Source organism: Myotis brandtii, unplaced genomic scaffold (genome assembly GCF_000412655.1).
Source record: "Myotis brandtii unplaced genomic scaffold, ASM41265v1 scaffold291, whole genome shotgun sequence".
NCBI lineage: Eukaryota > Metazoa > Chordata > Mammalia > Chiroptera > Vespertilionidae > Myotis > Myotis brandtii.
Window position 1 is genome coordinate 360,764 of NW_005361118.1, and position 23,550 is coordinate 384,313.

Below are 23,550 nucleotides of genomic sequence, written 5' to 3' on the forward strand. Positions count from 1 at the left end.
ATGGGTCTTGCGCGATTTTGTGCGCTGAGCCCCTAGTTATTACATAATAGCACTGATTAGAGGATGTGGCAATTAAACCTGATTCATTAGGCAAATTAATAAACTGGGTAACTTTCACAATATGCCCCAACCCACAACTACTAAGTGAGAAGTTCTGGGGCTTGGCTACTCACACTGTGGTCACCTGCAAGCTGCTTAGAAATGCAGAATCTCATGCCTAACCCTAGAGCTACTGAATCAAAAGCTATGTTTTAACAAGATCTTCCAGTGACTGCACATTAATTTGAGAAGTACTGCTTTAAGGGTGTAATCCAGAATGTGTAGTTTTTTAAAAAGCTCTTCCGGTAATTTTGACAATTGTCGACTTTGGGAATCCAATAAGAAAACTCCTGATACTTTTAATGATAATCCTGCATTATGAAAGAAAAGTATAAATTATGTTCAAAATGTATTTGTTTTTTCTCCTTTTCTTTATAAACCTAAAAGGAAAGGAAAATCACTCATAACTGTACCTCCTTGACACATTAATAGGTTTTTAAAAATTTCCTCTTATTTAGAACCACATATTTTAAAAAATGTTATAACCAAAACATTAGACTACAACTTTGTATATGTATCTTCTGTTTATAAAATAAGAAAAAAAATGTGTAAAACATTTTAAAAAGTTCTTCATCCAACTGGGTTAAAGTAAAATTTGGGAGCTTAAAGTTATGAACTTCTGTTAAGTAGAAAACTCATTTCAAAAACAATGCTGGATAAATATATTTCATTCTACACTGAAAGACAATTAAAAAGAAAAGAAAAGAAAAAAGAGAAAGAAATGCAGGCTTACTATCATCTTCAACTGAATATCAACAACCTCTTAAAAAAAATCCAACTCTTGGCTCTGAGACTTGTATTTTTTCCTAAAGAGATAGTTATCTAGTGGTGACTTCCCAGACTATACTTACAACTCTTGAGTATGTGATAAGAGAGCTCAAATGATGATAATAATAATACCCAAGCATCATTAGGCATTAATAATAGCAAGGCATTATTAAAAGAAGTCTACATGCATCAGCTCAATTAATCCTCTTGATGACCCTATGAGGTAGGTACTTTTTTATTCTAAGTTTACCAATGAGGAAACAAAGTCATGGAAAGGGTAAGTGTCTTGCCTAAGGTTATAAGTGTTAAAAGAGGAATGGGGAAGGTGGCTTCAGAGCCCAGTTCTTAACTTACTCTGCTATTAAAACAATGTGTTAGCAGAGCAACATCATTTTTATAAGAAGGCAAATGTGTGGAAAATAAAATCACAAGTTAAAAAAATATATGTAATCAATTAATTTTCTATTACATCAAGACAGGGGATCAAAATAATTGAAATGGCTACGCCTACACAAAATACTCAGTAACTGAATGAGTTTATGAGTGGGAAAGTACCCTTAGAACTAATTGTGTAAAAGTTAATAAAATTTTTATGTTCTATAAAAGGATGAACTGTCTTTAAAGAACTTAGAATAGGAAGGAATAGGGATTAACCTTATTTCTTAATCATAAGCTTCTATTTTGACTAAAATCACAAAATATTAATTCTTTTGTGTATTATAGTGCATTTATATTTATTCATATAAATTTATTAATTGCCACGGGAAATAGCTGGAACATTTTTTTAAATTATAGGATTATTTTACATAAATTAGAAACTACTGAATATGTTTTAATTGGTTGAAACATAAATAAGTTATTGGTAAAATAATATATAGTCCATTTAACTTCAAATCTCATCAATATCTTGGTTATTAAAAATTAGTACCTTGTACTTTTCGACTTCTTCCTCAATTTTTTCAACAACAGCTGCATCCAGAATTTGTAAATCACATGAAGAACGAGACAATGTACTGACAGGATGTCCCTTTAGCCAAGTAATAATTTCTTGAACTTTCTCGGTACTACATTAAAAACAGTAATTGTTTCACATTGATTAAAACTTTGTGAGGGCTTATACAAAAGGCCTGATATAAAAAATTCTGAGGGTTGTAAAATATAAAGACATCAACTATGTTATTAAAAATTAATCATTGCATTTAATTGGGAATAATTATAAATCTAATATAAACATGAACATGTTAATTCTCAGTAATTTTCTAAAAATTACAAAATTAGTTTAAAAGTACTTTTATATAAATTAAATTAAAAAATTATATTAAGATCTTAAAGCAAAAGGAAAACAATACAAAACCCTCTCCCCAAAAGTAATGTAAATTCCTGATAAACTACTATTGTACCTTTACTGGAACCACTAAGATGAACTATGAGGCCATAAATGCCACACATTTTGCTTACCCATTCTCATTTTCTCCAGGCCAAATGTCATCTTCATAGAATACATCCTCTTGGCTATTTTTGGCTATATAACTAAATAGTTCTGGAGCTCTAGCCAAACAAACAAACAAACAAACAAACAAAATACCGCTTTAAAAATATACATATGGCAAACTTCACATGAACTTCTGATCAAACAATTTTGGACCCTAAGGGAATATATAAAATATATTGAGGACTGATTATTATACACAGAGTATTAATAAGGGATAGAGATGAAAATATTTGAAAATATTTACAGGCCTACAAAAACCTCACACTAGGTGAGGGAGAAATGATTCAATTTCTAAACTATAATAAACTTCACTTACATATTAACTTCAATTACTGACTCTGTTCTCCTTAGATCAAAATGGACAAAAATAATATCTACAGGTTGATTTTCTAATTTTTACAACAAAGCTGGAGCATGCCACAAATTAAATATATTAAAAGAGTCATCTGATATTTCTCAAAACTCCATTGTTTTCTTTATAGTGCAGACTGAAGGTTGGGGTGTGTGTGTATGTAGTGAAAACACTTTTCCCTAGTTAATTTCTAGAACACTGGAAGTCAATTTTCCTCTCCACATCTGTCCTCTAAGAAAAAGGCTGGAGGTCACACCTCTCAGGGAAACTAGCCAGTCTCAAGGGAAAGATATACATATAGGTAGTGATATTTGCAGGTCCTCTGCAGAAATAGGCAAGGTCAACCCTGCTACCCCACCAAAACAGACTAAGTATCTAATCAGCTGTTTAGTGCCTCACTCTTAAATATGATTGGACACCTAAGAACCACCAACAAGTAAAAAAATACCTTTAACATGAAAGGAGAGATGAACAACAACAAAAAAAGGCAATTTGTAAAAAACAGAAAATATAGACAGAAGAAGAAACTCTGGAAGTAATATCTTCAGAAAAATGAAAGAAGATATTTCACTCATTACAAGAACAAAATATTTAAAAAGGAATGCTAGAGAATAAGGACATACTTTTAAATGAAAGATAAGTGAGAATTTTAAAATGATATAAGATGCAGTTAAAGAAGTCGAAAGATAAGTGAGAATTTTAAAATGATAAGTGAGAATTTTAAAATGATATAAGATGCAGAATTTTAAAATGATATAAGATGCAGTTAAAGAAGTCTCCAACAGCGTAGAACAAAAGTATAAGAATACAGTATAGAAGGGAGAGGATAAGGTGGCAACGATGGCAGGGAGAGTGTGAGTGAGTGAAGGAGCGAAAGGGGAGTGTGTGCACATGTGCGGTGTGTGTATGTGTGAGTGAGGGACAGTTAGATCCTGCAGGAGTCTTGGGGGCTGGCAGACTGGGTTCTCCTAGATGTGATCCCCTGCTACTGCTGCAAGCACTCCTGTGGCAGCTGGCTGTGACACAGAAACCATGCCATCTTGAAGAGGAGAGCTGCTGTGACTAGGAGCCCAGCCTCACCGCCACCCAGATTGGCCTCAGACACCATCCAGACCTTGCAGCAACTCCAGTCAAAGACCTGCTACCTCATCTGCAGACCCACAGACTCTGGGACTCCTGCCTCCCCGGCTGCAGGCTCCTGTGAGTCCCGGTGTGTGCTCCTCTCCTGCCAAGCCTGCTGCTTCAGCCATAGGCCCTGCACCACTCAGCGCCTGGACCCTTTGGTGAGCCTTGGAGTGCGTGACCCTCCCGCCAAGCTCGCTGCTTCAGCCACAGGCCCCTTGCAACTTGACAACTGGACCCGTTGGTGAGTGTTGGCATATGCGCCCCTCACACCAAGCCTGCAGCTTCAGCTGCAGACTGCATGCGACTTGGTGCCTGGACCCCTTGGTGAGACTTGAGTGCATTCCCCAATGCAAAGCACACCACAGGTTCCTCCCCCCCCCCCCCCCCCCCCCCCCCCTGTCACATGGCACGTACTACCCCCAGCGCAAGTCAGTGGTGCTGGTGCTACCTGGTGTGCCCAGCCACAGGTCACAGGACCATGCTCCATGTGCGTGGCCTTGGGTACTGGGGCAGCACAGTGAATTGCATGCTGGAGGGCTCTGGGCCCCCACAGGGAGTCGCACACCAGAGAAACTGTGCATGTGCCCTCGCTGACCCCGAGAATATGAAGTGGGCCACTGAGAGACCAGAACTGGGGGAAAAGGGAGTACAACTCAGAACAGAGACAATAAGGTGTGAAATCTCAAGGCAGACACAGCCTCCGGTCTAGGGAGTGCCAGATCATTGAACCGCTAGGGACTTTAACACCTCAGACTCCAAGCAGGGAACCAAAGGCAGGAAAGAGACAGCAAGAATGGGGGTGGGTGTGAGTGGGGGACGGGACGGGGACAAAGAAACAACCCCCAAAGTAAAAAAAAAAAAAAGAAAAAAAAAAGAAAAAAATCGCCAGAAAAGGAATTAAATGAAATTGAGGCATGCAATATGTCAGAAAAAGAATTCAGAATAAGGGTCATACAGTTCTTACACTGGCTGTATGAGAAAATCAACAACTTATGTAAGAATCAAGTGGAACCGAAACCAGTTTGGCTCAGTGGATAGAGCGTCAGCCTGCGGACTGAAAGGTCCCGGGTTTGATTCCGGTCAAGGGCATGTACCTGGGTTGCGGGCACATCCCCAGTAGGAGATGTGCAGGAGGCAGCTGATCGATGTTTCTCTCTCATCGATGTTTCTAACTCTCTCTCTCTCTCCCTTCCTCTCTGTAAAAAATCAATAAAATATATTTTTTTTAAAAAAAGAATCAAGTGGAAATCAAGACTGATCTAGCTACAATAAAAAACACAATGGAAGGTTTCTACAGTAGACTGGAAGTAGAGAATCAAATTAGTGAGAAAGAAGACAGAGCAAAAAAACACACTGAATCTGAACAGCAATTGGAGAGAAAAAACTAGAAACCAGGAGGAGAGCTTAAGGGAGCTTTGGGACAACATGAAACGAAGTAACATCATATAATAAGGGTGCCAGAATGACAAGAAGAGGAGCAAGGATTAGAAAACCTATTTGAAGAAACAATGACAGAAAACTTCCCTGATTTGGGGAAGAAAAAGTCACACAAGCACAGAGAGTCCCAAACAACATGAACACAAAAAGACCCACACTGAGACACTCACAAATACAATGGCAAACGTTAAGTACAAAGAGAGAGTCTTGAAGGCTGAAAGAGCGAGACAGAGTTACCTAAAAGGGATCTCCCATTAGATTATCAAATGATTTCTCAACAGAAACACATCAGGCCAGAAGGGAATGGAATGAACTGTACAAAGTGCTGCAAAACAAGGGACTAAATCTAAGAATACACTATCCAGCAAGGAAATAATTAAAAATTGAAGGTGAAATCAGGAGCTTCGCAGACAAAAAAGGCTAATGGAGTTTATCACAACCAAGCCAGCAATGCAAGAAATGCTAAAGGGACTGTTGTAAAAAGAAGAAATAGAAAGGGTAGAAGAAACACAGGAATAAAGTACAGAAATGGCTACAAACAAGTACCTATCAATAATAACCTTAAACGTAGATGGATTAAATGCTGCAATCAAAATACATTGGGTGGCTGAATGGATAAGAAGACATGACCCATATATCTGTTGTGTACAAGAGACCCACCTCAGAGCAAGGGACTCACATGGATTAAAAGTGAAGGGATGAAAAAATATTTTTCAGGCAAATGGAAATGAAAAAAAAAAAAAGCTGGTGCAGCAATACTTATATCTGACAAAATAGACCTCAAAGTGAACCCCATAAGAAGAGATAAGAAAGGCCACTTCATAATACTAAAGGGATCGATACAACAAGAGGATATAACTCAGGTGAACATATATGCACCCAATGCAGGAGCAACCAAATACATAAAATAACTCCAGGAAGATAGCAAGGGAGAGATGGACATCAATCTATATAATAAAAGCCTAAGCGACCGTTGTGGTGGAATGACCAGAATGATCCATGGCTATGATGCGCACTGACCACCAGGGGGCAGACGCTGAATGCAGGAGCTTCCCTCTGGTAGTCAGTGCACTCCCACAGGGGGAGCGCCACTCAGCCAGAAGCCGGGCTCATGGCTGGCGAGTGCAGCGGCGGTGGTGGGAGCCGCTCCCACCTCCGTGGCAGCGCTAAGGAGCAGCAAGCCGAGAAGTAAGGAGCAGAAGCAGGCGGGCAGTAAGTGCGAGGGGTCCTGGACTGTGAGAGGGATGTCTGACTGCCAACGTAGGCCTGCTCCCCGCAGGTGGACATCCCCGAGGGGTCTTGGACTGTGAGAGGGCACAGGCTATGCTGAGTAAATCCCGTCCCCCCAGTGCACGATTTTTGTGCACCAGGCCTCTAGTACAATCATAATAGGGGACTATAATACCCCATTGATATCCCTGGATAAATCCTGTAGACAAAAAAATCCACAGGAAACAGCAATCCTAAATGACTCATTAGATCAGAGTGACTTAATTGACATCTTCAGAACGTTTCACCCCAAAGCTAAGGAATATACATTCTTCTCAAGTGCACATGGGACATTTTCAAAGATAGATCAAATATTAGGAAACAGCCAAAGTCTCTTCAAATTCAAGAAGAATAAAGTCATATCAAGCATCTTCTCAGATCACAATGGCATAATATTAGAAATAGACTACAATAAAAACAATCAAACAAATTCAAACACTTGGAGGCTAAATAGCATGTTATTAAACAATGACTGGGTTGCCAAAGATATCAAAGAAGAAATAAAAACATCCTGGAAACCAATGACAATGAAAACACAACAATCCAAAATCTATGGGGCACCACAGTGAAAGCAGAACTGAGAGGTAAGTTCATAGCATTACAGGCCTACCTAAATAAATAAATAAATAAAAATAAAAACTGGTAATAAATTATTTAACTCTACAACTTAAAGAATTAGAAAGAGAGCAACAAGAAAACCCAGAGTGAGCAGAAGAAAGGAAATAATAAAGATCAGAGTGGAAATAAATGACATAGAGACCAAAAAAAACAATACAAAATACCAATAAAACCAAGAGCTGGTTCTTTGAAAGGATAAACAAGATTGATGAACCTCTAGCCAGGCTCACCAAGAAGCAGAGAGAGAGGACCCAAATAAACCAAATCAGAAATGAAAGAGGCGAAGTAACAACAGACCCCACAGAAATACAAAGGATTGTAAAAAAATACGAACAACTCTATTCCAACAAACTGGTCAACATAGAAGAAATGACATATTCCTAGAAAAATACGACCTTCCAAAACTCAATTGGGAAGAATAAAAAAATCTGAATAGGCTGATAACTATGGAGGAAATTGAAGCAGTAATCAACAAGATTCCAGCAAACAAAAGCCCTGGGCCAGATGGCTTCACAGGGGAGTTTTACCAAACATTCAAAGAAGAACTAAAACCTATCCTCCTCAGACTATTCCAAAAATTTCAAGAGGAAGGAACACTTCCAAGCTCTTTCTATGAAGCCAGCATACAACTTAACAAAAGGAAGATAAACAATCCAATCCAAAAATGGGCAAGGGACCTAAATAGAACACTTTTTGAAAGAGGACATACAAGAAACATATGAAAACATGCTCAAAGTCACTAATCATCTGAGAGATGCAAATCAAAACAACAATGAGGTACCATCTCACACCTGTCAGAATGGCTATCATCAACAAATTACAAGTGCTGGTGAGGATGGGGAGAAAAAGCAACACTCTTGCACTGCTGGTGGGAATGCAAACTGGTGCAGCCACTGTGGAAAACAGTATGGCGTTTCCTCAAAAAATTAAAAATGGAACTCCCATTTGACCAAGTAATCCCACTTCCAGGAATATATCCCAAGAAATCAGAAACACCAATGAGGAAGGATATATGCACCCCTATGTTCACAGCAGCACAATTTACAATAGCTAAGATTTGGAAACAGCCTAAGTGCAAATCAGTGGATGAGTGGATTAAAAAATATGATACATCTATACAATGGAATACTATGCTGCTGTAAAAAAGAAAGAACTCTTGCCATTGGCAACAGCATAGATGGACATGGAGAACATTATGCTAAGCGAAATAAGCCAGTTGGAGAAAGATAAGTATCACATGATCTTACTCATTTGTGGAATATAATGAACAACATAAACTGATGAACAAAAATAGATCCAGAGACAGAGAAGCATTGAATAGACCGTCAAACTTCAGAGGGAAGGCAGGGAAGGTAAGAGATCAACCATGCATATAAGCATAACCAATGGACACAGACCACTAGGAGGGTGAGGGCATATGCTGGGGGGTGGGAGTGCCTGGGGAACAGTCAATGGGGGAAAAAGGAGAGACATATGTAAATACTTTAAACAATAAAGGATTAAAGAAAAAAAGAATACACTATAGAAAAAGGATGAGAAGAGATAAAGGAAAGTAAGGCAATTGATCCAGAAGGTCTAGCTACAATCTGGAGTTCCAGAGAGAATAAAAACAGTATTTTCTCTCTCTATTTTAGTAAAGGAGCTCTACGACATAAAATTAAGTTTCTATGTGCGCTTCATAAAGGTAGTGAAGTAGGTAAACACTATGTTCATCTCCCCCCATGACAATTTCCAAATTGCAATTAATCTGTAGAACAGCCAACACTGAAAACTGCCTGAAGACTAGCTAAACAGATGTACTCCAACAAAGGATATACAGAAGAAACCACATCAAGAATGGTAGGAAGGGCCAAGATGTAGAATGGGCTGGTCTCATGTGTGGCATCTGAACATTAGGAGGGGTATCTTGGATGTGGAGGTTCCCCCTGAGTAGCAAAGTATCCCAGTCACACCATGGGTTCCCCTAGACTAGAGACCAGTGTCAGGAAGAAAGTCCCCAAAATTTCTGGCTGTAAAAACCAGTGGAGATAGTGTATCAGTGGAACGGAGGGCTGTTGGAATTCTAGGCATTCCTCTTAAAGGGCCTGCACACAGACTTATTGGCAGATGGTCTCACTTTGTCTGAGCTCCAGTGCTGGGGCAGCAACTCAAAAGGTGCCAGGGACATACTAAAAGGAACTGAATTGTCTAGTTCCAGGGTGAGAGTTGAAGGGGCAGCTTTCTCCAGACACAATGCTGGCATATGCCACTGTACCTTTGCTGAGCCTTCTGCCACCCAGCCCAAAGGTGCAGGCTGAAGTGTTCATAGGAGCCATTGTTCCTTTGTAGAGCCATCCAGCTGGCAGGCACAAGGAGGCACCAAATCTGAACGACCAGTAACTTGGGTAATGCAGTTCACTCCTGCCCTGATGATTCCCTGAGACCACGCCCACCCAATTTCCAACAGGCTATATAACCTCTTTCGGCTTCAGTTACACAAAATTGGCTGGCCTTAGATAGCACTGGAGCACTTCCCAAGAGGCCCCAGAACTAACACACCTGTTGGCTGGCTTCAGATCACATCAACACCACCTAATCAACTCCACAAAATGACACATTCAAAAAGAGATCTAGGCAGGCACCAGAGCACTGCTACAGCAAATCCTGGTACCTGTAGTTAGCCCCTACACAGCAGCTCATCAGCTATAGTCACAGCCATTCCTCACAGCCAGACAGCCTGTGGGCCAACCCCACCCACTGACACTGCAACAGCAATCACATCTCAACTACAAGAGAAAGGCCCAAACAGCCGATACAAGAAACACTACTGGAGCACCCAGCTAAGGTGATGAAGGAGACTATGGCCACTGGGCCCTACACGACACCTACTATATACTAGTAAGGACACTCTACCAAAATTAGGAGACGTAGAAGATCTACCTAATACGTAGAAACAAACACAGGGAAGCAGCCATACTGTGAGGACAAAGAAACATGGCCCAAATGAAAGAACCAGACAAAACTCCAGAAAAAGAACTCACTGAAATGGAGACAAGGAACATACCAGATACAAAGTTCAAAACACTGATTATAAGGGTGCTCAAAGAACTTATGAAAAGGTTAGATGAACTTGGTGAGAACTTTGACAAAGAGATAAGAAACATCAGAAAGAACCAGTCAGAAATGAAGATTACAATAACTGAAATGAGCATACATTAGTTGGAGTCAACTGCAGATTAGATAAAGCAGAAGATCAAATCAGCAACTCAAAAAACAAGGTAGCAGAAAACACATAATCAGAAGAGCAAATAGAAATAAAATTATTTAAAAAAGTAAACAGCCCTGGCTGGTGGTGTTCAGTGGTTAGAGGGTTGGCCTGTGCACCAAAGAGTCACGGGTTCGATTCTGGTCAAGGGCATGTGCCTGGATTGCACATTCAATCCCTGGCCCTGGTTGGGGCACATGGGTGAGGTAAGCAATCGATATGTCTCTCACATTGGTGTTTCTCTCTCCCCCTGCCCTTCTACTCTCTCTAAAAATCAATGGGGAAAAAGTATCACTGGGCAAGGATTAACAAAAATAAACAATTGAAAAACCCACACAGAGATAATTTAAGGGACCACTGGGACAATATAAAGCATAGCAATGTTCACACCATACGGGAACCAAGAGAAGATAAGAACAAGGAAATGAAAACCTATTTGAATAAATAATGATGGAAAAGTTCCATAACCTGGTGAAGGAAATAGAAATATAAGCCCAGGAAGCATAGATAGTCCCCAACAAAACAAAATGAACTCAGAGGCCCACACCAAGACACAATATAATTAAAATGCCAACGGTTAAAGACAAAGAGAGAATCTTTTTTCTTTTTAATTCTCACCTGAGGATATGTTGTTATTGATTTTAGAAAAGAAGGGGGTGGGGTGGGGAAGAGAGAGAGAGAGAGAGCGAAACACTGATGTGAGAGAGAAACATCAATTGGTTACCTCCCATAGGAGCCCTGACTGGGTATCAAACTCGAAACCTAGGTATATGCCTAGACGGGGAATTGAACCAGCAATCTTTTGGTATACGGGATGATGCTCCAAGCAACTAAGCTACCTGGCCAGGGCAAAGAGAGAATCTTAAAAGCAGCTAGTTATTATAATGCAGCAGCTAGTTATTATAATGCAGCTCCCATAAGACTGCCAACTGATTTCTCAACAGAAACTTTGTAGGCCACAAGGGATGAAAGTAATAAAAAGCAAGAACATATAAGGAAGATTACTCTACCCAGAAAGACTATCATTTAGAACTGAAGGACAGATAAAAGAGCTTCCCAGACAAGAAAAGCTAAAGGAGTTCACCACCAGTATTACAAAAAATGTTAAAGGGAGTTCTTTAAAATGAAGAAGAACATAAAAAATAATAAAAAATATAAATAATAAAATGGCAATTACATATTATAAATAATCAATCACTTTAAATGTAGATGGATTAAATGCTGTAATGAAAAGACAAACGGTGAATGAATACAAAAAAGACCCATATATATGCTGTCTACAAGAGACCCACTTCAGACTAAAAGACATACACAGACTGAAAGTAAAGGGATGAAAAAAAGATATTTTTTGCAAATGCAAATGAAAAAAATTTAGCTGGAGTAGCAACAGATATATTGGATAGACTTTAAAACAAAGGATGTATATAACAGGTAACAAAGAAAGACATTTTGTAATGGTAAAGGGATCAATTCAAAAAGAGGATATAACCCCCTGTAACCTTTCCATAACCAAAATAGTAGCATCTAAATAAATAAAGCAAATATTGAGACAAAGGAAGAGGTCAACAATAATACAGTCATAGTCGGGGACTTAACCACCCCAGTGACATCAATTGATAGATCATCTAGACAGAAAATCAACAAGGCAATATGATAAATTAGACCAGATGGATCTGATTGATATTTTTAGGACATATCAATCTAAAAGCAGCATAATTTATATTCTTTTCAAGCACACATAGAACATTTTCTAGGGTAGATCACATGTTAGGCCACAAAACAAGTCTCAATTAATTTAAAAAGACTGAAACCATTCCAAGCATCTGCTAGAATCACAGTGTTATGAAATGAGAAATCAATTACAAGAAGGAAACTGAAAAACACACAACGCATAGAGGCTAAATAACATGATACAAAACAATCACTGGGTTAACGAAAAAATTGAGGAAGACATAAAAAACTATCATGAGAGGAATGATAATGAAAATACAACAAGCTTAAAAAATCTATAGGCCACAGCCAAAGTAGTTCTAAAAGAGAAAATCATAGCAATACAGGACTATCTCAAGCCAAAAAAATCTCAAAAAATTTAACCTTACACCTAAAAGAACTAAACAGAAAACAATAAACAAAACCCAAAGTGAGTAGAAGGAATAAAATAATAGAGATCAGAGCAGAAATAAACAAACTTGTGTCCAAAAACACAACATAAAATATCAATGAAACCAACAGCTGGTTCTTTGAAAAGATAAAAAAAATTGATAACACTTTCATCAGAGTCATGAAAAAGTAAGAGGACCCAAATAAATAATATTAGAAATGAAATAGGAGAAATAACAACTGACACCAAAGAAATAGAAAGGATTATAAGAAAATACTATAAACAATTATATGTCAACACATTTAACAACCTGGAAGAATTAGTTAAATTCCTAAACACACAATCTTCCATGACAGAAGCAAGAAGAACCAGATAATCTAAATAGACTGATTATGACCAATGAAATCAAATCAGTATTCAAAAAACTTCTAATAAAAGTCCTGAATAAGTAAATTAAAAAAATATTCAGAAAAAATTTAACACCTATCCCCCTCAAACTATTCAAAATTGAAGAGGTAAGAAGGCTCTAAAGCTCATTTTACAAGGCTAGCATTTCCCTGATTTCAGAATCATACAAACACATTGGAAAAATAGAAAACTATATACCATTATCCCTGATGAACATAGATACAAAAAGTCTCAACAAAATATCTGCAAACCAAATTCAGCAAAACATTACAAAGATCATACTCCACGATCAAGTGGGACTTATTTCTCGGATTCAAGGATGGTTCAATATCCACATGTCAATTAATGTTATACACTACATAAATAAAATGAAAATAAAACCACATGATCATATCAATAGATGCAGAAAAGGATGTGACAAAATCCATTATCCACTTATGATAAAAACTCTTAGCAAAGTGGGAATAGAGAAAACATACCTCAACATAATTAAGGCCATATATGACAAAACCATAGGTAACATCATACTCAATGAGGAAGAGGTAAAGCAGTTTTTCTTATGATTAGGAACAAAAAAAGGTTGTTCACCCCTTTTATTTAACATAGTACTGGAAGTCCTAGCCATAGCAATTAGACAAGGAAAAGAAATAGAAGTTACCCAAATTGGAAAATAAAAAGTAAAATTGTCATAATTTGCAGATGACATGATATTCTATGTATAGAATCCTAAAGATTGTAACAAAAAAAGTATTAGAACTGATAAATTAATTCAGCAGAGTAGCAGGATACAAAATTAATATTCAGAAATTGGTTGCATTTTTATAGTCCATTAATGAACTATCAGAAAGACAAATTATTTACAACTGAGTCAAAAAATAAAATACCTAGGAATAAATTTAACCAAGGAAATAAAAGACCTGAACTTGAAAACTATTAAGACAGAGAAGAAAGAAAGTAAAGAAGATACAAATCAATGGAAGCCTGTACTGTGCTCATGGACAGGAAGAGTTAACATCATTAAATATCCATACAACCCAAAGCAATCTATAGATTCAATGCAATTCCTATCAAAATACCAATGGCATTTTTCACAGAACTATAACCTAAATAATCCTAAAATTTATATGGAACCACAGAGGACCTGAAGCCAAAGCAATCTTGAGAAAGGAAAACAAAGTTGGGGGTATCATGCTACCTGATATCAAATTATGGTCATCAGGCTATAGTCATCAAGACAGCATCTTCTATAATAATCTATAATAATAAAAGCATAATATGCTAATTAGACCAGACGTCCTTCTGCCAATGCTGAGTCAGAGGCAGCTCGAATTTCATGCATTGGGCCTCTAGTATTGGCATAAAAACAGACACATTGATCAGAGGAGCACCCAGGAATAAATCCAGGCATATATGGTCAATTTTTGTATGACAAATGAGACAAGAATACACAATAGGATAAAGACAGTCTCTTCAACAAATGGTGTTGACAACATTGGGCAGACACATGTAAAAAATAAAACAACACCATTTTTTACACCACATACAAAAAAGAAACTCAAAATGGATGAAAGATTTAAATGTAAAACTTGAAACCATAAGACTCCTAGAAGAAAACATAGGCAGTAAACTCTTTGATATCACTCTCAGTATTGTCTTTTTCAGTATGTGTCCTTGACACAGAAAAATAAAAGAAAAATTAAACAAATGAGACCACATCAAGCTAAAAAGTTTTTGCACAGAGGAAAAAAATAAATAAAACGAAAAAGACAATCTACTGAATGGAAGAAGATATATGCCAATGATACATCCAACAAGGGGTTAATATTCAAATTTTATAAAGAACACAATTTAACACCATAAAAGCACAAACAATCCAATTAAAAATTTTATAGAGGACCTGAATAGACATTTCTCCAATGAGGACATGAAAAGATGTTCAACATCACTAATCAACAGGGAAATGCACATTAAAATCACAATGAGACATCACCATAAACCTGTCAGAATGGCTACCATCAAAAAATCAACAAACAACAAGTGTTAATAAGGATGTGGAGAAAAAGGGAACCTATTAGTGCAATTGTAAATGGGTGCAGCCACTATGGAAAACAGTATAGAGGTTCCTAAAAATATTAAAAACGGAATTACTATATGACTCAGCAATGCCATTTCTGGTTATTTATTAGAAGAAATCCAAAACACTAATTAAAAATACACCTCTATATTCATTGCAGCATTATTTACAATAGCTAAGATATCAAAGTAACCCAAGTGTCCATTGATAGACAAATGGATAAAGATGTGGTACATATCCTATCTAATAAAGAGGGAATATGCTAATTGACCCTTACGCTGTTGCAAAGATGGCGGCACCCACAGCCAATAAGGAGGGAATATGCTAATTGACTGCCCCTCCCTCAAAGATGGCGGCGCCCACAGCCAATAAGGAGAGAATAAGCTAATTGACTGCCACGCCCTCAAAGATGGTGGTGCCCATAGCCAGTAAGGAGGGAATATGCTAATTGACTGCCACGCACTCAAGGATGGCAGCGCCCACAGCTAGTAAGGAGGGAATATGCTAATTGACTGCCATGCCCTCAAAGATGGTGGTGCCCATAGCCAGTAAGGAGGGAATATGCTAATTGACTGTCACACCCTCAAAGATGGTGGCGCCCACAGCCACAAGATGGCGGTGCCCAGCCCCCTCAGCCCCGCCTGGCCTTGTCGTGCACCTGCCTCCAGAGTCCCCCAGGCACCTCAGCCCCCCAGCTGCCCAGGGCTGGCCCGAGGCTCAGGTAACCAGGGCTGGCCAAGGCTTGCGCTGCCAGCAGTGGCAGTAGCAGAGGTGTGATGGGGGCGTCACCCTCCCCTGATCGCAGGGTCACCTCCTGCCCCAGAGGGCTCCTGGACTGTGAGAGGGGGCAGGCCAGGCTGAGGGATCCCTCTTCCAGTGCATGAATTTTCATGCACCAGACCTCTAGTATACTATGAAATATTACTCATCCATAAAAATGAATTAAATCTTACCATTTGCGACAGTTTAGATGAACCTAGAGGGTATTATGCTAAGTAAAATATGTCACAAAGACAAATACCATATGATTTCTCTTATATGTAGACTCTAAAACACAAAATAAACAAACAAACAAAACAGAAACAAACTCATAGGTACAGAGAACATTTTGATGGTTGTCAGATGAGGGAGTGTTATGGGTAGGGGTGAAAAAGGGGAAGGTATTAAGAAGTACAAATTGGCAGTTATAAAAATAGTCTTGAGGACATAAAGTACAGCATAGGTAATATAGTCAATAATATAGTAACAACTATGTATAGTGTCAGATGAGTACTAGACTTTTGGGGATGAGTACTTTGTAAGTTATATAAATCTCTAATCACTACGCTGTATACCTGAAACTAACATAATATTGTATTTATGTATTTATTGTATACTGTAACTAAAATTTTTTTAAAAAATTAAAATAGGTAAATAAATCTCTGCCAATGGTAAAAATAAGTTTATATGTAACACATGTCAAATTTTCCTAAAAGAAACATTTTCCCTCTAAAACTGTTATCAGCAAGGCAAAATTATTATTATTATATTCCTGTTTCTGGATGCCTACTGGGATCTTATTCAGCACTTACCTCTCTATGTACTCTGCAAGAAGTTGTTCGGTGGCAGATGAATACATCCACTCATTTCCAACTTTCTTAGTATATCCTGGTACCTCCTCATTTTTCTTGTTGAACTTGAGATTCAAACCCACATTTGCTTTATGGTCTCCGTGAGGGCTGAATTTAAACCACACAAACACACACACACACACACACACACACATTTTAAAATTTTGTTGAAAGAACAAAAAGTTTTGATTTCAAATCTTAGAAAAAGTTAGTTTTAATTGTTCTATATTTTAGTTATCATGGTTATTTCTGAAGTAGCAGTAATTGAAAAAAATAGAGGAAATCCAAGTTAAGAAAGCATAAGTTAACAAAGATTATGTAATTAGAGAGGAGAATGATATAGGAAAATATACTATTGAGATTCACACACACCTTGATACCTTTTTTCAAGGTTCAATACACTAGCTGCAAAAATAACAACTGTCTTTTCAACCACCTATAACATGCCATTTAGAGAAAATATCACCATCAGAGAAATTTATGTAAAATTTTTAAGGAAAAGTCAGAGAAAATGTATACTAAAATATTGATCATTTTATCTTTATCATTAAATTTTTTCTGCCACTTTAAGTACATTTCTTTAACATAAACTTACTTTCTCCTAGATCCTCTTCCAATAAAAATACTTCCTGTAAACCTTGAAACAAGGTATCCACTCACTCCAAGGCGACTGGCCAACACATATCCTGGGTTGTATTTTATAGAATATTTCTTTAAATATAAAAACAAAAAGGTCAATTATAGAAACGCAAAGCATTAAATGTTATTTCTTTATGTTTAAAATTTGGAGATAACCAAGACATGACTAACCATTGTATTGTGGCTATATAAGAATTCTCAAAAGTAAATGATCATTTCGCTACCCTCTTTTTAAAAAGGATCTGTAAGCAGAATCTTTCTGCACCTTCCCTTCCTTAAAGGATAGAATTTCCAAGGACAGGTGAAAGGAAGAAGAAATATACAGTTTGTGAAATGTCTCAAGAAATAAACTCTACAGTAAGTAATAAATGGCGAACAATGCAGGCAAGAATTAAATGCTTAAAATAAATTTTCATATTGCAAGTAGGGCTTAGTAAAGTACCTGGGGGAAAAAATCAGGCCTTGATAATTATTACAATGAATTAAAACATGAGTATGTCATCAAAATAGCTGCTGCTGAGCGAAATTAAAAGTATACTCTGCCCTGACCTAGTCCTGGGTTTGATTCCTGGTTGGAATGCAAATGGCAGGCAACTAATTGATGTGTCTCTTTCACATCCATGTTTCTCTCTCCCCAACCTCCTCCCTCCTTTCCACTCTCTCTAAAAAATCAATGGAAAAAAATATCCTCTGGTGAGGATTAAAATATGTATATGATATTTATATCATATATAGATATAAACAATACTTGTTTCCCCTAATATTTATTATCACATGAAAGTAATAATAATTTCTAACATAATTTACATAATGATAACACATACTTATTTATATTTACATGAATCATATAAATGTTTTATATTCATATGTTTTATTTTATATGAATATAAGGATATTTTATCACCAATAAATACAAAATTTCCAGAGAGTAATTGGTAAGGAATTAATTCATCCACTGTTATTTTTTTAATGATCATGTCTATAGTCACTCCTAAGTGGATAAAGATTTTTAGTGTCCTGGAATATAAAGTTACCATTAATAGGCTAGTCAAGAATATGACACAATTTTGCCACTAAGAACCTTATCAGATTTAGAAATAATACAGACAAATCAAGTATGCTTTCCAGAATAGATAATAAAAATTAAGGTAGCAGGTTCTCTATCACAGGTAATTATCACTTTTTTAATAAGCATCTGGAAATGTGTAGGGGCACATCATGTTACAATGCCCTGGCTGGTATGGCTCAGTGGACAGAGCATTGGCTCGTGCACCAAAGGGGAGTGGGTTCAATTCCCTGTCAAGGGCATGTACCTGGGTTGCAGGTTCGATCCCCGGCCCCAGTTGGGGGCACATGCTAGATGCAACCAATTGATGTGTCTCTCTCACACTAATGTTTCTTTCTTTTACTCTCTATCTCTCTCCCTCTCTCCTCATTTCTTTCCACTCTCTCTAAAAATCAATGGAAAAAATATCCTCGGGTCAGGATAAAAAGAACAAAAGGCACAGGCTACTACTACTCAGTGTTCAGGGGCTAAGGATGCCAACTGTCCTACCAGATAAAGGATATAACTGTCTTGCCCAAAATACCAATAGTACTCCTTTTGAGAAATATTGGGTTATGGTATAACTAAAATTATTAAAGTCACACGAACAGCCCTGGCTGGTTTGGCTCAGCAAATAAGAGTGTCAGCCTGCAGACTAAAGGAACCCAGGTTCGATTCTGGTCAAGGGCACATGCCCAAGTTGCAGGCTCGATCCCCAGTAGGGGGCGTGCAGGAGGCAGCCAATCAAGGATTCACTTTCATCATTGATGTCTCTATCTCTCCCTCCCCCTTCCTCTCTGAAATCAATTAAAAAAATTACACAAACATCCTAGAAATTGTAAAATAAATAGGTGAGACCGTTAGGAGAGAGAACGAAGGCTTGAGTAAAAGTTAAAGAAGGTATGTAAAGAGAAAGTACACCTAGAAACACTATACGCTAGAAGTGGGAAGGTGCCTGCAGGTCTAGAAAAAGCTAGGCATGAAGGAATGAATGCAAGTTTTTCCACCTCCACTGACTCCCAGAACAGAGCTACAGCTTTTTACCTAATGGGCCACTGTCCCCATTTCCTGAATGTGCTTGGAGGATTCTTCCTCTAAGAGGCCTAATGGTAAGATTTTAGGAACTTTTCTGCCTTCCATAAAGTTTCCTCATGGGTATGCTGATGCCTAATGCCATACATTCATTCCACAGGATATAAAACTTTAGATTTTATCATTAGATAAAATAAAAGTAGCAATAGCTGGCTGCTTGTGAATTAATTTTAGTCAAGTTAATTATCCAATCAATAAGAAAAATGACAGATATATCAGGATCTTCTCCCTATTTTAACAGGGAAATCAGAAAGAGGACAGTGAACATCTTTGGGAAAAAAGGTCCTGAAAAAGGGTGCTATGACCTTAAATGCAATTTTCAAGTTTTCTCTAGGGACTATTCATCTTTAGCTGAGTAGAGACATTTAACTTGTGCAAGAAGACCATATGTCACTTGTAAATAAAAAATGCAGGCTTTGATTATCAAGCATTTAAAAACCCAAGTCTATTCCCAGAGGGTATGCTAATCAACGTGCTACTTATAAGTTCGAATACAATAACCCATAGTAACCATTATAGATTAATAATGGGATTTCAGTGATTCCCCCCCCTCCCCCGTCAAAGTTCTACATGAAGTTCTAAGCAGACTCCACATTTATTTTTAAATAATACTAGATATAACTGTAAGGAAATTTAATTAGTATTAAATAAAATATTTGCAATAAATTCCAAGAAGTTGGCAAAAATATCATTCTAATATTTTTTAAAGTTCATTAATTCTAAATTAAACAATATGGACTATAGTACTCACATGCTGGTTCTGTATTAAAGCATCAAGATTGGGTTCACATGGAATGCTGAAAACCACACGAATCCTACCTTCTGTAATCACATCCCCTGAATCCTGAACCTTGGAGAAAAAAAAAAATCACAGTAGGTTTTAGTCTCTTTCACTACATTTTACTCACTTGATTTTTCTATTTATTTGAACAGTGTTTATTATTTCTGAAATACAGTAAGACAATAAAGTTGGATAGTGGAAATTCTCTTGGAATTTTTGATGGGAATGTGATTATACTGCAAATTTGTCTACATTGTTTAATAGGTGTTAACCAGTCTTTTTTTTAATTTTTATTAACTTTTAATTTGCAAATAATTTCAAACTACCAAGTTGCAAAACTAAAAACAGGTCAAAGAACACTTGAAAAACATTTACCCAGATCAACCTACTGTTAACATTTTACTCCATGTTTTAACATTTGTGCTTTGTATGCATATTTAAATATATATAATTACTAGAAGCCTGGTACACGAAATTTGTGCACTGGGGGAGAAGGATGGTGTCCCTCAGCCCAGCTTGCACCCTCTCCAATCTGTGACCCCTTGGGGGAAGTCCGACTGCAGTTGGACATCCCTCTCACAATCCAGGACTGCTGGGTCCCAACTGCTCGTCTGCCTGCTTGCCTGATTGCCCCTAACCGCTTTTGCCTGCCAGCCTGATCACCCCCTAACCACTCCCCTGCCAGCCTGATCGACGCCTAACTGCTCCCTGCCGAAATGATTGCTCCCAACTGTCCTCCCCTGCCAGCCCAGTTGCCCCCAATTGCCCTCCCTTGCTGGCCCGGTTGCGCCCAACTGCCCTCCCCTGCAGGCCTGGTCATCCTCAACTGCCCTCCCCTGCCGGCCTGGTCACCCCTAACTGCCCTCCCCTGCAGGCCTGGTTGTCCCCACTGTCCTCACCCCCCTGCAGGCCAGGTCCCCCCGAACTGTTCCAGATCTGACCAGTAGGAGTCCCTTCAACCTGGTTCCTGTGACTATGTGATACCCTCTCATCATTTGCACAAAAAGATAAGTAGCAAAGACACATATGTGTATGTATAGGCATATATGTATATTTGCATGTGCCTTTTTCCATGTGAGAACTGGACCTTCCCAAAACATTAACACATCTATAAATTCATTAACCCAATAATACATCTAAAATAACTATAGAATTGATTCATATATACCACAATATACTACTAAGAGAGCAGGATTTGAATTCTTTTTTATCCCCACCTCCTGACCCCAACATGCTTAAGACTAAAGATATATAGCCAAATACTATGTTCATTAGTTAGATGAATGAATTCTTTCTTATTTTTCCACTTCAGTATTACTTTCTATTTTACACTTAAGTGAAGAAAAGGTAAAGAATTGTATTAATTTCAAACCAGAGAGAAATTTAATTAGTAACAGTAACTAACTTCTCCAACACAGCCATAATAGGGGGTTCCCAGCATAAAGACCATACTTCTAGGAGGAAACAAGTCATCCAAAGTTTTGATATTGGAGAAACGGGAATCAAAAGCTCGGATGTCCTATATAGAATAAAATATAAAAGTAAATCATCACAGTCAAATCTTTCATAGATTGTACACAAGTTTTTTTCCTATGGGACTATGGCTATATTACTTATAAATGTCAAATGCAAAGACTGTCTACATACCAATACTGGCAGCTAAAATTTATTGACTGCTTTTAGGCATTGCACACTTTTATTAGTTTATTTTATCCTTAAGACAACCCTCTGTGGCAGAGACCATTATTAATTATTAGCCCCACTTTAGAGATGAGGAGACTAAGGCACAGAAAGAGGGTGAATCTTTCCCAAGGTCATATAGCTACAAAGTCAACTTAGGCATCTGTGCTCTTAATCACTACACTGTAATGTTTCCCCAAAATTACAGGATCACTACATGCTTTAAAAAATGTTATCCCCATAGTACATCTAAGATTACAAACACAACAACAGCCTTTTGCATTTACTAATTTATTTAAGGCAAACATTTTCTTTTGAGAATAAAAATCTAAAAATGCAAAGGTATAAGTTAATGCTGAGATTTTTCTTTTAGAGATTAAGTTAAAAATAAATTAGCCCTGCCCTAGTGGCTCAGTTGGTTGAACACTGTCCCGTGCACCAAAAGGTTGCAGGTTTGATCCCCAATCAGGGAGTGTATAATAGGCAACCGATGTAAGTTTCTCTCTCATTCTACCCCTCCCCCGCCATCTCTCTCCCTTCCTCTCTCTAAGCATGTCCTCGGGTGAGGATTAAAAGAAAAAAAATTAAAAGGACATGTTCCTAACCATAGAGTGTCTGAGGAGGTAATCTGCCTTTTAAAAAAGACAATATTTTGCAAATTATATTAAATAACAGTTTCCATTATACATTGATATATGACTCTTCTAATTAGAAGCCAATGTTAATATGATATATAGTCTGTCTTTATACAGTGTGCAATAGTGTACACTAAGATATAATTGAGACCTGATGGGGACTTACCTTGACAACAGCTTGATAAACAAAAGGAAGAACTTGTTTTGACCATTGTTTCTCTAGACGAACTTCACCATTTTGATTTATTTGATATCTATGACCTGTGAGTAATTGAGCATATACAACTGCAGATGTTTCATTTATTATTATTCCTTTTCTTCTCAGGTAGCTAAAAGAAAGAATAAAAAAGAAATATAGATATGTATGAGTGTGTATATAATTTAGGATGACAATCATCCTCTAAACCACCAACTCATATTCAAATGCTTAAGTAAATTTTAAATAAATATGCTAATAATTCTAAGTACTTAAGACTTTTGCATTCTTTTTTTACTCTCTGAATACCTATCCCAATGTCTGTGAAATTAAATGAGAAGTCACAGAACTATAAGAAACTCCTATGTTTTTTACCCCAGGAAGGCTATCATATAAAAAGTGAAAACAAGTGTTGGAAAAGAAGTGGAGAAATTGGAACATATATATTGCTGGTAGGAATGTAAAACGGTGCAGTCACTGTGTAAAACAGTTGGGCAGTTCCTCAAAGAGTTAAACATAGAATTGCCATATAGTTCAGCAATTCCACTTCTAGGTATATACCCTAAGAACTAGAAATGGATACTTAAATATCTATCTATCTATCTATCTATCTATCTATCTATCTATCTATCTATCTATCCAGCAACCATAACGCTGTAACGACCTGAATGACCGGTCGCTATGACACCCACTGCAGCCAGTGAACCGCAGGATCGGCGGGTGGGGCTGGCCTGCCAACCTTTGTAGGCACCTCCCCCAGCCGCCCCACCCCTGATCAGCCTCTCCCACCCTGATAGGAGGGCGGAGCCGGTGGCCAACTCCTCTGTGCCCTTCCCCCCGACTGGCCCTATCCCTGATCGACCCCCCCCCACACCCAAATAGGGT

At 37.8% G+C, this 23,550-nt stretch overlaps 1 protein-coding gene across 8 annotated transcripts in view; it reads right to left on the reverse strand.

The window, feature by feature from the left end:
• The window catches only part of XRN1 (5'-3' exoribonuclease 1), a 203,104-nt gene that overhangs the window by 52,101 nt on the left and 127,453 nt on the right, over nucleotides 1-23,550 (reverse strand). For 6 of the 8 annotated variants that reach the window (XM_014542160.1, XM_014542161.1, XM_014542157.1 and 3 more), the window contains 7 exons: nucleotides 22,636-22,798; nucleotides 21,560-21,673; nucleotides 20,125-20,223; nucleotides 17,193-17,308; nucleotides 16,559-16,705; nucleotides 2,326-2,415; nucleotides 1,796-1,931 (listed from right to left, as the gene is read on the reverse strand). In XM_014542160.1, the coding sequence (XP_014397646.1) occupies nucleotides 1,796-1,931; nucleotides 2,326-2,415; nucleotides 16,559-16,705; nucleotides 17,193-17,308; nucleotides 20,125-20,223; nucleotides 21,560-21,673; nucleotides 22,636-22,798 (865 nt within the window). Of the gene's footprint in view, nucleotides 1-1,795; nucleotides 1,932-2,325; nucleotides 2,416-16,558; nucleotides 16,706-17,192; nucleotides 17,309-20,124; nucleotides 20,224-21,559; nucleotides 21,674-22,635; nucleotides 22,799-23,550 lie in introns of those variants that run through there. The other 2 variants (XM_014542162.1, XM_014542163.1) reach the window with 2 other exon arrangements.